A 15,628-nucleotide genomic window follows, 5' to 3' on the forward strand; every position below is an offset into this window, starting at 1 on the left:
GTACATTCCCCCTGTAAACTGTTATGGTTTTCCCATATTCGGCAATTGGCCGCGATGGAAAATGTATTTGTTTATGATTATAACAAAACATGTCTCTGAAGAAGGTCCGGTTTTGAAAAAAAAAAAAGCTAAGGCCATCTAGCCTACTCAATATATAATATACCAGCGATATGTTAACATACCAGTTGGTTGTACCTCGGAGTGCTCCAGAAACATGGTGTAATCGACAGGTCCGACGTGAAACTGTGTCTTCAGCAAATGACCCGTGACGTTATCTTCATTGGTTAGGTCCAGACGGATTGTCCAGTTCCCTTCAGCATCAGTCAGGTTGTGTAGAATCTCATTGCCAAGCCAGAACTCACCATCCGTTGACCCAAAGCCTTTCTTGTATTCTGTCCAATTGCGGTTGAAATTGACTGATCCATTATAGCGCCGCTGGACAACCTAGAAGATAATAATAAAAGTAGCTCGTGTTTATGTGTATACAAACCGACATTGCGACCTTAAGGAAAAAAGTGTCCACATACACTTCAGACTGACCTTCAACATTAACACTTAATAAAAAAAAAACATCAGTTTTACAAGACGTTTTTTTTTACTTTGTTAAAAACAAATTCCAGTTACATTTTTTTCTCTTATATCGTTGAAGTACTGCTGTGTTTTAGGGATAAATGAAAGCACTGAACTTTCACAACTTGGAAAACGATACAAAATGTATTGCACCCGGTATAATTTTTAAAGAATGTGTGTAGTCAATAAGTGCAAGTCGATATGCAACGCGAAACATATAAGTCAGTGTTCTATTATACAAAGACAGAGTTGTTGGCATTATGTTTGTTCGAGGACCATATGTTAATTAATTGCTTGTTGTGTAATATATTTGAGTTTATATTTGGGAATACATGTTGTCTGCTAAGCAAAATAGGGTTCTAACATTGGATAAACACAAGTTGTACTTACAATCCAGCCGGTATGCTTCGTCATATCACAAAACACTTTAACTCCTTCATCATTCTGGTAGGGATGGATAGTGTAGATACCATCTTCTTTGAACCCAGCATCCAGCAAAGCTTGACAGTCGCTAAATGTATCTGTTGGATTTGACAAGAGAAAATTATATTGAAATTGGCGTTTGTTATGAGTAGGAGTAACATGTATGTCGGTAGTCTGTGCTAGAATGATCCGAACTGACTCGTCACTGGAGTAGTTCGGCGGTCTGGTTCTGAAAACAATATTTTCTAGAATAGTCAAGGGTCAAGGGTTTGAATCCCACTCATGTTGTTTGCCTCTGGAGTGATTGTTTGTCTGTTTTAGTACACGGTGGACTATACACATCGCTGAAGCGCATATGATGTGAGGTTGTATCTTACGCTATTACTTGAGACTTATAGAGCCTTTTGTACTGTATTTAAATAATAACCCTTTAGAGTTCAACAGTTAAACAATAAACTTAAAACAACGTTTTTGCTTACCTTTTTTAGTGGACTGGCATCGATTCCGTTTTGGTACCTGTTTCATGACTTGTGTGACCCAGTGTTGACCAGGAGTATAACCATCAGGTGGTGGTCCAAAATGATGAACTATCATCTTACTCTCACTCAATTCAAGGATTACTAAAGACAAATTAACATTGTATTTTGAATGTATGATTATGTTCTAGTTGAAATTCTTTACATTCACTTAAATGGATGATTGGACTTTCTACACAGTATACGATCACCACTCATCACTCGGGGTTGCCTTTGTCTGTTTATGTTCCCAACATTAAGTATTTAATATTAGGGTTTTCCATGAACCGTGTTAACTGTAAGACACGACTGTAAGCGGTCATGACATGCTTGAATGCGGGACTTACCTCCATTACAAGCCCTTGTTGCTCCTCACAAATAAACCAAATTTAAACGAGACTTACTAGCAACATTTCTGTCAACATTGGTATGGTCCGCAAGCATATCAATGCACACGTTGCAGAACATTGGCTTGCTTGTGTTTAAGGCGATGGATGGTCATTATCTTGTGTACATGTATACGTGATTTTATGGAGCTACATATACGAGAAACCTACACTCCGCAGACAAATTTCTGCATGACAACATTTATTTGTTCAAAACATGTAATTATATTTTCATTACATGTATTTATATTTCCAATGCATGTATTTATATTTTCAACACATGTACATGTAGTTGTTGCCCCACCGGGTTGGCCGACCGCGCAATATGGCAGAGCTCCGTGTGAAAACAAATACATAAATAAATGTAAAAACATGTATTGAAAATATAAATACATGTAATGTAAATATGATTACATGTATTGAAAATATAAATACATGTAATGAAAATATAATTCAATGTTTTGAAAATTTAAATACAAGTAATGAAAATAATCATTACATGTATTGAAAGTATAACTACAATGTAATGAAAATAAATTGTGGCTAGAAATATTGAAACACTCAGACATAGGTTAGTTTTACAATACAACTTGATAACTCAGTTGGTAAGACAGTTCGGAGTGCAAATTCAAAGTTGGTAAGTAACCATGTTAACAACAGGCAAAATGTTTGGTGGTCATTTCTGTGGTATAATTAAAGTTTGTTTGAAACTATTGGATAATTCAAAACTACTTATAAGAAGGCAGGCATGTCTAAATTTTTTACTTGATTTGTCTAGTTCCAGACAATAGGGCGTCGGAGAGAGCAAATTGACATCAATAACCGTTGCTGACGTGTCATTTAACTTTACTGGAGCGAACTTCAGTAAATGAATCCATGACGGTTAGGATATTGATCAAGGGAGAGATACTTTTATCACGAGAAGGTGTGTGAATCAAATTGAACATTTATTGTGTAGAGAGCAAACAGATACCGTTACTGACGTGTAACTTGAGGCTACTGAAGCACTAGTTCAGAAATCATTGGGGCTAGAAATATTGATAGAAAAGTGAAAGAGTTTTCATGCGACGAGTGTGTGCATCAAAGCGATATTAACAAACAGAAAAGTCAAGAATCTTAAAGAGGGATATTGATCTACCGGTAGCGGTTGATGTATAATTTATTTGATGCAACCCAAGAAACACTTGGTTAAATATGTGACAAGATAACTAGTTTGAAATTTGAACCTGTCACTTATTTGTGGCTGACAAACCGAAAGTCAGTGGTTCAAATCCCGTTCTTAAAACCAAAGAAAAGGAAGAGTCATAAACTATGTTTGCAAAAGACTTTACTTGTAGTCGTTGATGTCTATGTTGAAACATAAGAAGCTGTTGGGTAAACCAATCTTCAAACTCCTATGTCATTTGTTATATTACGCTGCTGTTATTGTACTGTGTGATTTTACAGATATTGGTTCTACAAGGGCAAATTAATGGAACACGACTTTCATAACAAAAATCGACTTCTGAAGTAAAGTTAATACTTTCTAGTAGTTCGAGCATCTGATTGGTGGATTAGCGCGTAGTGGAAGATAATATATGTTATCACACAAGCGCGATCGAAATACGGAAAATTATAGCGCTTCTGCTTCCCATATCCAACGAAGCCGAAATACGCACTGTGTAATAAAAACAGAGGAGGTAGGATATAAAACAGAGGACGTAGATTATGTATTTATCCCCCTAGTAGTTCGAGCATCTGATTGGTGGATCAGCGCGTACTGGAAGATAAAACAAATTAATATGCAAGCAGACTAAAGTTCATTGGGATTTCTAACTGGAACTAACTGGCTTACATATATGTGTTCTATCAATTGGGCAACTTAGTCATGGGTTGATAATCTCATTAACGTGGTTTGCAAATAAACTTGTAACAATGACAATTTGAGTGTACCCATGCAGTTAAATCGTTATGGTGTAAATGCTTAAGAACATTAAGTAAAGTGGAATTTATTCAATCGGGAATACCGACATTGGCGAAGAAGTTAGACTACCAACAATTGCTTGATTAGCTAAGTTGGTAAGGACCTTCATGTCAATTCCAAAGTCAAAGGTTCAAATCAGGTATCACAATCTGGCAGAGAGTTAGTTGGAAAGTAGTATTTTATTTCTAGACTTGTAATAGTTCAGACTAGAAAGGTAAATTGGGAACCGGTCTGGGTTTATAGTGCTTTCAGTATCTCCGGTACCTGAAGCTATGGCTTCGTATAGGTATTAAGCAGTTTTACTATAAAACCCGATGCTGACGTGTCATTAAAAAAAAAAAACTACTGATGCAACTGTTAAATAATTGTGGCTAGAAATATTGATACACAGAGAGACAAATTAATCAAGCGAGGAGCGGGTGGTGCCAAGTGAACATAACATCTAGAATGGTGAAGAACCTTGACGAGTGGTATTGATCTACAGGTTGTCAGTAGATGTTTATGATGCAACAGGGGTGACTATTGGGCCAACATCCGTACTTACTCCTTGTAAAATATTTTGTACTTTGTTATATTAAACACATTTGTGTTTTTACAGATTTATTTGAAGAGAGAGGTAATACTTTAATGTGCTATTCTTTCTAGTTTAAATGAAAAGCTTTTTTCTTCTTCTTTAAAAACAAGGCCAAACGCAGAAACATCCAAAGAGAGTTGTAATATGTTCGTGTATTTATTTTTATTTTTAATAATCGCTCAAGCGTTCGTTTTCAATTGTACTCATTGGTACTTATTGATGTTAGACCTATAGTCTAGACCAGATTTAAGAACAAAAAGGCTCTTGTTAATGGAGTGAGCAGCATTTACCCAATTCTGGGGTGCTGAATTCGAAAATCGGGGATACCAAGCCGAATTTAAGGTGACTTATCGACGAATTCAACAAAACTATTAAAAATATGAAACATGCAAAACATCCATGACGGCTAGGAATATTGATCAAAGGAAAGATACTTTTATCACGAGAAGGTGTGTAAATCAAAGTGAATATTTATTGTGCAGAGAGCAAACAGATACCGTTACTGACGTGTAACTTGAGGCTACTGATGCACTAGTTCATAAATCATTGGGGCTAGAAATATTGATAGAAAAGTGAAAGAGTTCTCATGCGACGAGTGTGTGCATCAAAGCGATATTAACAAACAGAAAAGTCAAGAATCTTAAAGAGGGATATTGATCTACCGGTAGCGGTTGATGTATAATTTATTTGATGCAACCCAAGAAACACTTGGTTAAATATGTGACAAGATAACTAGTTTGAAATTTGAACCTGTCACTTATTTGTGGCTGACAAACCGAAAGTCAGTGGTTCAAATCCCGTTCTTAAAACCAAGGAAAAGAAAGAGTCAAATACTATGTTTGCAAAAGACTTTACATTATAGTGGTTGATGTCTGTGTTGAAACACGAGAAGCTGTTGGGTAGACCAATCTTTAAACTCCCGTATAATTTGTTATATAATTCTTTACGCTGCTGTTATTGCACTGTGTGAATTTTACAGATATTGGTTCTACAAGGGCATACTAATAGAACACGACTTTCATAACAAAAAGCGATTTCTGAAGTTAAGTTATAAACATATAGAACTCTCTAGTAGTTCGAGCATCTGATTGGTTGATTAGCGCGTAGTGGAAGATAATTATAAGTTAACACACAAGCGCGAGTGGAATACGGAAAAATATAGCGCTTCTGCGTCCCATATCCAACGAAGCCGAAATACGCACTGTGTAATAAAAACAGAGGAAGGAGGATATAAAACAGAGGCCGTAGATTATATATTTATCCCCCTAGTAGTTCGAGCATCTGATTGGTGGATCAGCGCGTACTGGAAGATAAAACAAATTAATTTGCAAGCAGACTAAAGTTCATTGGGATTTCTAACTGGAACTAACTGGCTTACATACAAATGTTCTATCAATTGGGCAACTTAGTCATGGTTTGATAATCTCATTAACGTGATTTGCAAATAAACTTGTAACAATGACAATTTGAGTGTACCCATGCAGTTAAATCGTTATGGTGTAAATACTTAAGAACATTAAGTAAAGTGGAATTTATTCAATCGGGAATACCGACATTGGAAAAGAAGTTAGACTACCAACAACTGCTTGATTGGCTAAGTTGGTAAGGACCTTCATGTCAATTCCAAAGTCAAAGGTTCAAATCCGGTAACACAATCTGGCAGAGAGTTAGTTGGAAAGTAGTATTTTATTTCTAGACTTGTAATAGTTCAGACTAGAAAGGTAAATTGGGAACCGGTCTGGGTTTATAGCGCTTTCAGTATATCCGGTACCTGAAGCTATAGCTTCGTATAGGTATTAAGCAATTTTACTATAAAACCCGATGCTGACGTGTCATTAAAAAAAAAAAACTACTGATGCAACTGTTAAATAATTGTGGCTAGAAATATTGATACACAGAGAGACAAATTAATCAAGCGAGGAGCGGGTGGTGCCAAGTGAACATAACATCTAGAATGGTGAAGAACCTTGACGAGTGGTATTGATCTACAGGTTGTCAGTAGATGTTTATGATGCAACAGGGGTGACTATTGGGCCAACATCCGTACTTACTCCTTGTAAAATATTTTGTACTTTGTTATATTAAACACATTTGTGTTTTTACAGATTTATTTGAAGATAGAGGTAATACTTTAATGTGCTATTCTTTCTAGTTTAAATGAAAAGCTTTTTTCTTCTTCTTTAAAAACAAGGCCAAACGCAGAAACATCCAAAGAGAGTTGTAATATGTTCGTGTATTTATTTTTATTTTTAATAATCGCTCAAGCGTTCGTTTTCAATTGTACTCGTTGGTACTTATTGATGTTAGACCTATAGTCTAGACCAGATTTAAGAACAAAAAGGCTCTTGTTAATGGAGTGAGCAGCATTTACCCAATTCTGGGGTGCTGAATCCGAAAATCGGGGATACCAAGCCGAATTTAAGGTGACTTATCGACGAATTCAACAAAACTATTAAAAATATGAAACATGCAAAACATCCATGACGGCTAGGAATATTGATCAAAGGAAAGATACTTTTATCACGAGAAGGTGTGTAAATCAAAGTGAATATTTATTGTGCAGAGAGCAAACAGATACCGTTACTGACGTGTAACTTGAGGCTACTGATGCACTAGTTCATAAATCATTGGGGCTAGAAATATTGATAGAAAAGTGAAAGAGTTCTCATGCGACGAGTGTGTGCATCAAAGCGATATTAACAAACAGAAAAGTCAAGAATCTTAAAGAGGGATATTGATCTACCGGTAGCGGTTGATGTATAATTTATTTGATGCAACCCAAGAAACACTTGGTTAAATATGTGACAAGATAACTAGTTTGAAATTTGAACCTGTCACTTATTTGTGGCTGACAAACCGAAAGTCAGTGGTTCAAATCCCGTTCTTAAAACCAAGGAAAAGAAAGAGTAAAATACTATGTTTGCAAAAGACTTTTACATTATAGTGGTTGATGTCTATGTTGAAACATGAGAAGCTGTTGGGTAAACCAATCTTCAAACTCCCGTATGATTTGTTATATAATTCTTTACGCTGCTGTTATTGCACTGTGTGAATTTTACAGATATTGGTTCTACAAGGGCATACTAATGGAACACGACTTTCATAACAAAAAGCGATTTCTGAAGTTATGTTATAAACATATAAAACTCTCTAGTAGTTCGAGCATCTGATTGGTTGATTAGCGCGTAGTGGAAGATAATTATAAGTTAACACATAAGCGCGAGTGGAATACGGAAAAATATAGCGCTTCTGCGTCCCATATCCAACGAAGCCGAAATACGCACTGTGTAATAAAAACAGAGGAAGTAGGATATACAACAGAGGTCGTAGATTATGTATTTACCCCCCTAGTAGTTCGAGCATCTGATTGATGGATCAGCGCGTACTGGAAGATAAAACAGATTAATATGCAAGCAGACTAAAGTTCATTGGGATTTCTAACTGGAACTAATTGGCTTACATACAGGTGTTCTATCAATTGGGCAACTTAGTCATTGGTTGATAATCTCATTAACCTGGTTTGCAAATAAACTTGTAACAATGACAATTTGAGTGTACCCATGCAGTTATATCGTTATGGTGTAAATGCTTAAGAACATTAGGTAAAGTGGAATTTATTCAATCGGGAATACCGACATTGGCGAAGAAGTTAGACTACCAACAACTGCTTGATTGGCTAAGTTGGTTAGGACCTTTATTTCAATTCCAAAAACAAAGGTTCAAATCAGGTAACACAATCTGGCAGAGAGTTAGTAGGAAGTAGTATTTTATTTCTAGACTTGTAATAGTTCAGACTAGAAAAGTAAATTGGGAACCGATCTGGGTTTATAGCGCTTTCAGTATTGTATCTCCGGTACCTGAAGCTATGGCTTCGTATCGGTATTAAGCAATTTTACTATAATACCCGATGCTGACGTGTCATTTAAAAAAAAAATATATATATATACTGATGCTGCAACTGTTTAATTGTGGCTAGAAGTATTGATACACAGAGAGACAAATTAATCAAGCCAAGAGCGGGTGGTGCCAAGTGAACATAACATCTAGAATGGTGAAAAACCTTGACGAGTGGTATTGATCTACAGGTTGTTGATGCAACAGGAGTGACTATATTGGGCCAACCTCCTTGTATAATATTTTGTACTTTGTTATATTAAACAATAAATTGTTTTGTTTTTACAGATTTATTTGAAGAGAGAGGTAATAGTTTAGTGTACTATTCTTTCTAGTTTAAATGAAGTTTTTTTTCTTCTTTTAAAACAAGGCCAAACGCAGAAACATCCAAAGAGAGTTGTAATATGTTCGTGTATTTATTTTTATTTTTAATAATCGCTCAAGCGTTCGTTTTCAATTGTACTCATTGGTACTTATTGATGTTAGACCTATAGTCTAGACCAGATTTAAGAACAAAGAGGCTCTTGTTAATGGAGTGAGCAGCATTTACCCAATTCTGGGGTGCTGAATCCGAAAATCGGGGATACGAAGCCGAACTTAAGGTGACTTATCGACGAATTCAACAAAACTATTAAAAATATAAAACATGCAAAACATCCATGACGGCTAGGAATGTTCATCAAAGGAAAGATACTTTTATTACGAGAAGGTGTGTGAATCAAAGTGCATTTATTGTGTAGAGAGCAAACAGATACCGTTACTGACGTGTAATTTGAGGCTACTGAAGCACTAGTTCAGAAATCATTGGGGCTAGAAATATTGATATAAAAGTGAGAGAGTTCTCATGCGACGAGTGTGTGCATCAAAGCGATATTAACAAACAGAAAAGTCAAGAATCTTGAAGAGCGATATTGATCTAAAAAAATAATGAGTAAAACAAAAATATGCGATAGACTGTACATGTCATGTAGTTGGTTGATGTTTATGTTGAAACATTAGAAGCTCTTGGGTGAACCAGTCCTCTTACTCCTGTAATTTGTTATATTATTTTTTATTTAGTTATAAGTGTTGTAAGCCCATTCGCTAGCATATTTTCTCCCTAGTGTGAGAGTAGCATTTAATGTCCTTATGGTGTAAATGATTATGCTACTCTCACACTTGGGAAAATATGCTAGCGAATGGGCTTACGAATTGAATTATTTGACAGTAGCTCAAACTTCGCAACATTCGCCGTGTTACGTTAGCGTTGGTAACAATTACGGATTGTTCACTGTCATTCCCACCTCTGCGATTGGATGGTGAACATTTTAATTTTGGTCACCCCTCGGTCGTCCCTCGACCTCTCCATACAATAATGACGAATGTTTACCAACGCTTGATAATGCTTTAGCTAATGCCTTACACATAGGCAACGAACGTTGCGCACGTCGCGACTGAGCTTACTAGCAATTTCAAACAAATAAAGTGATTGCTAGCGAATGTTACGAATGTTTTCGAATGCTTACGAAAGGTCTTACAAACGTTAATAATGTACTTAGGAATGTTAACGAATGTCTTACCATCGTTGCCAATGTCTTGCCATTTTCTGACTAATTTCCGAACAATGGATTACGCGGCCGCGATTGCTATCAATACCGGGCGAATCTCGCTCTGGCCACTTGTTCGTTTGGCAAACAGCAACATCACATTTGTAAGAAAGGGGACCCGCGAAGGTTACAAACGCCTTACAGGTGTATTTACGAACGTTGCCAACGCTTACGCATGCTTTAAAGACGTTAACAATGGCTTACCAATGCTAACGAATGTCGAGGCGAATGACCGTCTTCGCAACATTCGCTGAAATTAACAAACCGGTTTGTAAATAGACCGATCTTCGTAAGGAGATGGGGCGTGACGGGTAACCACTCCGAATTTGTTACGAACGCTTACGAAGACACGGCGAATGTTGCGAAGTATGAGCGATTGTCAAATATTTTCATTCGTAAGCACATTCACCTAATATTATTCGCAACAGTGTAAACAGCATTGGGAAGCGCTTTATAATTTCAGCGAATGTTGCAAAGCTGTCATTCGCCGTAGATTGTCGTAAGCATTGGTAGCCATTAGTAACGTTGGTAAAGCGTGCGTAAGCTTTGGCAACTTTCGTAAGCTATTGTAAGGCATTAGCAATCATTGGCTAACATTGTTTAGCGTTCGTAAAAATTCGTAACATATTGGTACGGACAGGTCGAGGGGTGACGAGAGCGATTGTGAAAATATTCACTGTCAATTCGCAAATTTTGGCCGAATTCACCGCGATTTTCAAACATTCATCTTCTCATCTTCTCTTAAAACCAGAAAGCTATGGGTAGGATGGGCTCATCAGCCATGGGAGGCAATCCACCTAGGAGAAGGTAACTCTGATTTCAAACCCGGGCAGGCGGAACCCGTTAGCCAATACCCTCCAGCTATGGGTTAAATGGTGACACCGTGGCCGGGTGGTTTTCCGGCAGGCTTGACTTGCGTCTTTAGGGCGGATGAGGCTCTTCTGCACCCCAACGGCTGAATGGGCCTGGAGGACGGCGACCCCAGGTTACTACAGCATTGAAGGTAACATGATGACTACACACACGACTGCAAATCCTATACTTCCAGCGGCGGGAGTCCGCAGGAACTTATTAGCAGCTGGCCAAGGTCCTGGCCCTTCTGGGCTCCATGACGACGGGTTCTTAAACCCTTCGGGGAGGGATCAGTCTGACTTCAGAGCCAAGGCTACTGCGCACCTTTTGAAGTGCAAGAAGTCGATAATTCTATCAACGTTTAATGCCTTCACAATAAGAGATGAGTCAAGGTCTGAGGAGATGGCAGCATGTAGCGAGATGTACGGAATTGATGTATTGGGCATTCAGGAGCACCGCCGTGTCCATGAAGACATCAGGTAAAGCAAGACAGGCGGGATGGACTTTATTACCTCATCTGACCGGAGGAACACCAGAAATGCTGGGGTATCCACTCTGTTAGTCCACGAGTTCTTGTAGCAGAGTTTGATGGCAACCCTGTCACAACAATTATTGTATGCTACTTTCCACACAACTGCAGCAGCGAGGCAGATGTCGAGCAATGCTTCAACAATCTCCGAGTTGCTGTTGGGCAGGTGCCAGCGCACAACTTGTTGGCTGTGCTTGGGGATTGGTCAAACCGGAATGGTTAACTTCTAGTCAGTTTTCTCCAAGAAAACAGCCTCCTTGCAGCCAACACCTTGTTCCAGAAGCGAAGAGGCAAACTCTGGACTTTTGAAGACAGAGCCACAGAAGACCGTCGCCAACTGGACTTCATCCTTGTTCGACTGAGGCATACAGCAGCTTCAGGACAGTGGCCTCCGATCACAGGTTGTATCGATGCAAGTTAGGATTAGCCTAAGACAACCCAAGACCACAGCCTTCAAGGAGAAGGTTGATTGGATTTTCCTCCCGTCCTGATCTACAGGCAAAGTACACAGTGGTAGTGCTTAATCGCTTCCATGTGCTTGGGAGTAAACGAGAAGACGAAGGAGAAGGGGAGGAAGAGAACGAGCGAGGAGAGTTAAGAAGAGAAGAGGATGCAACAACTCTTTACCAGCACTTCATCGTGGCCAACTTAGAGGCAAAGAAGAGCTTGCCTAAGGTGAATCGAGTAAAAATAAGCCACAATTCTGATCACCCAGAAGTTGTTGCAGCACGAAAGACAGTTGAGGAACAACATGATGCCTTTATCCGGAGCAAGACTATACAGCTATTGGACGTGTATGAAAGGCTGAGAGAAAAAGAGTTTGCACTTAGAATCGAGGAGGTAGAGGTAGCTCGTGAGGGCAAGCAATATGGTGAGGCATGGAGAATAGTCAATGGGGTCAGTGGCAGGAAGAGGTCAAAAGCAGGACAAGTCAAGGGAGTAACCGCGTAAAGTCATGGTTCACCCACTTCAGAAATCTGCTGGGAGATCATCCTTCTGTGACTGGTGAGGATTTGGAGATCGCAGACGTACTCACGAACGTTGGCATTGATGATGGCCCCTTGTCGATGGAAGAGCTAAGGAAAGTCAAATGCTCCCTCAAGCAGGGGAAAAAGGGCAGACCCAGATGACATTCCCCGGAAGTGTTGAGAAACTGTGAGCTTGATGTAATAATGCTTGAGTTCTGCAATATGGGCCTGATGGCGAACAACATGCCCACCCAGTGGTCCCTGCCCAACATCATCCCAATCCCGAAACCTGGAAACCTGTCCTCACCATACAACTCCCGTGGAATCAGTCTCACGTGCACCATGGCCAAAGTCTATAACCGGTACAATCAAAACGGTTTCAGAGAAAAACGTTCTACTGTCGCACAGATCTTAGCCCTCCGCCGTATTATCGAGGAAGTAAAGAACAACAAACCGCCGGCTGAATTGACTTTCATAGATTTCAAAAAGGCCTACGACTCCATCAATAGAGGCAAGATGATCAAAATCTTGAAGGCGTTTGGAATCCCACCCCGGCTTCTTCGAGCCATCGAAGCCATGTACACCAATACCACTGCCAAAATCATCACCCCGGACGGAGAAAGCGATGTGTTCGAAATTGTGGCAGGAGTTCTGCAAGGCGACACGCTGGCTCCATTTTTATTCATCATTGTACTTGACTACGCCCTGAGACAAGCCCTCAAAGAATACGAGGATCTAGGTTTCACCATCACCACAAGAAAGTCTAGAAGAATCGGCCCAATGACCCTCTCCGAACTAGACTTCGCAGATGATATAGCCCTTCTGTCTGACAACATCATAGAGGCACAAGAGCTACTCAGCAGAGTTGAGTCGGAGTGTGAGAAGGTTGGTCTCCATCTCATTGCCAAGAAGACGGAGTATATGGTGTACAACATTGAGGATCATGCTCCGCTTAAGACCTTCGGAGGTTCATCACTAAAGGAGGTGGACGACTTCAAGTACCTCGGCTCCAGGATGCAGAGTACAGAGAAAGCCCTCCATGACATGAAGAAGATCTGGACATCTTAGCTCCCCAAGGGTTTAAAGATGAGATTCTTTCATGCCGCAAGAGAAACCATCCTGCTGTATGGGTGTGAGTCTTGGACTCTCACAAAGGCAATGACCAAATCCATCAATGGTTGCTACACCAGGATGCTACGGATGGCACAGAATGTCTCCTGGAGGGATCACAGCACGAACCTGCAGCTCTATGGCAACTTCCCCCAACTGAGTGAGAAGATCAATGAGCGCCGGTTGCGCCTTGCTGGTCACTGTCTACGGCACCCAGAGCTACCAGCCCATAAAGCCATCGTGTGGGAGCCCACTCACGGCAGGTGTTGCCCCGGAAGACCCACCAAGACCATGCTCAAGACCCTGATCGAGGATGCACGAGTAGGCAAGGAGGAGCTTTTCAGCTGTATGCAAGATAGAGTTGTGTGGCGTGTCAGACATAGAGCCCGACTCAAACATGAGTGTCAAATATATTTACATAATAACAAGAATAGCAAGCGGGTGTAAGGAGCTGTTGTTAAATGTTACGGCTGTAAAATAGCCAATCACTCAGAACTGTTGTCAACGCCCCTACTGCGAGTGATGCACAGCAGTTTGACCTGATTGACAACCCGCAATTTTGTATCAGAATTTTGAATTTTGGTTTATTAAGGTTCGAGAAAATTGTACGCGGCAATTAGAATCAGTGAACTTGTTTGTTATACAGTAACAGCTTCCTACTAATATTAGTAAAGATACAAATATGTCATTCATATGTTTTATTTCACCTACAATAACTTTAGGATCGAGCTCCAATCCGAAACATCGCGCACATAACGTTTGAATGGAAACAAACCCTCTTCAGATTTCTAAACGCTTAACATCTGGGAACTATATATATATTTTTTTTACATTTTTGTTGGTCTCATTCAGTTTACTTAACCCAAGAAAAAAAAGTCTCGAGTAAATGCAGTAAATATACATTCGTTATAATATCGAAGGTAGATAAAGTCACAAGGAAAGGTAATACAATTAATATCAGTTTTGTGATAAATTAAACTGAATTCCAGATGAAGGAACATTCCGTCGTGACTTCAGAAGTGCTTCCCAAAACTTACACGCAGATGAAACAAATTTAAAAAATAACAAACAATGGACTCACCACCAAGAACCAGGAATAGAAAGAGACCCATCTTGTCCTCTACACTGACGACAACTCTCTGTTTCACCAGAGACAGTCAGAGTTCCTGAATCCTTTTCAAACAAAGTATCAATTTTACCAACAGATGCAGACAGCGAATCTTAAACTGAGGCGAAATTTTGATCTGTGTTGATCAACAGCTTCCTTCCCTGCACTGAGTGATTAAATCTACGCACAGCAGTTAAATACACACTACACACTTTGCGTGTTACATGTTCATGTACACATTTTCGGAAAAAACAGTGCTTTTTGCACAGACAATAGGCACATGCGCAGAGCACAGCGGCGTGGGTTGCGGGTCCACGTGGGAAGCTTTTGTTTCCTATATGCTCTGTAGTGCTGTGGCACCAATATTGGCAAACAAGTGATTGTACTTGCCAATATTCCTGCTGCCCCCAAAAAGCGCGGTTATACTGCACGTTACGCAGCCAAAAAAGTGAACGTGAATGTCAAAATATTGTTTGTTTCTGGGTGACGTCACCACTTCGGGCGTTGTGCATGCTCATGTATAACGTCTGCGCGCACGTACATACCTAACGTGAAAACTTCACGTACGCTAAAAACGTGAGACTTTAACGACACAAGATCCTGACGTTCACGTTTACGCGGAAAACATGCAGCTAAAGGCCTTGTCACACCATGGCGTATCGCCTGAACGTATGCCAACGTATGCACAAAAATAGTTCGAAAATATTCAAAGTCCAAGAACGTCCAACTTCCCAACGAGTTGCATCAAAAACATTGACGCAGACAATGGTGCGTATGTACGCGCGGCCGATCTAGTTCTTTTAATTCGTTATATATGGTGTAGAACAAGTTTTGGTTTGCCATGGAGGCGGTAAAAATTTCACGTTCGAAAGGTTACGCGCGAAAATGAACACGGGAGATAGGCATTTGACGCGCTAAATGTTACGTGCTGACGGCAAAAAGTAACGTTCTGACGGCAACGCACAGAAAATGTACATGGGAGACAGGCTATGGCAGCCCCCATGCCAGAACCCGCGTATGTACGCGCGGCCGATTTAAACGTAGTTGTTCTATTCTATGTTTACAGCATGGCCATGCCCATAGATATAGAATAGAATAACTAGATCGGCCGCGCGTACATACGCGGGTTCTGGCATCTGTACATCTCCCG

General features: G+C 39.8%; 1 protein-coding gene across 2 annotated transcripts in view; it reads right to left on the reverse strand.

Annotated features, from left to right (window-relative positions):
• LOC139943259 (uncharacterized) overlaps positions 1–15,628 on the reverse strand; it is a 133,230-nt gene that overhangs the window by 12,177 nt on the left and 105,425 nt on the right. The window contains exons 1-4 of one of the 2 annotated variants that reach the window (XM_071940078.1): positions 14,452–14,663; positions 1,473–1,613; positions 961–1,091; positions 183–444 (exon numbers count right to left, since the gene is read on the reverse strand). In XM_071940078.1, the coding sequence (XP_071796179.1) occupies positions 183–444; positions 961–1,091; positions 1,473–1,613; positions 14,452–14,482 (565 nt within the window). In that variant the 5' untranslated portion in view covers positions 14,483–14,663. Of the gene's footprint in view, positions 1–182; positions 445–960; positions 1,092–1,472; positions 1,614–14,451; positions 14,664–15,628 lie in introns of those variants that run through there. The other variant, XM_071940079.1, reaches the window with a different exon arrangement.

This window comes from Asterias amurensis, chromosome 10 (assembly GCF_032118995.1).
Source record: "Asterias amurensis chromosome 10, ASM3211899v1".
Taxonomy (NCBI): domain Eukaryota; kingdom Metazoa; phylum Echinodermata; class Asteroidea; order Forcipulatida; family Asteriidae; genus Asterias; species Asterias amurensis.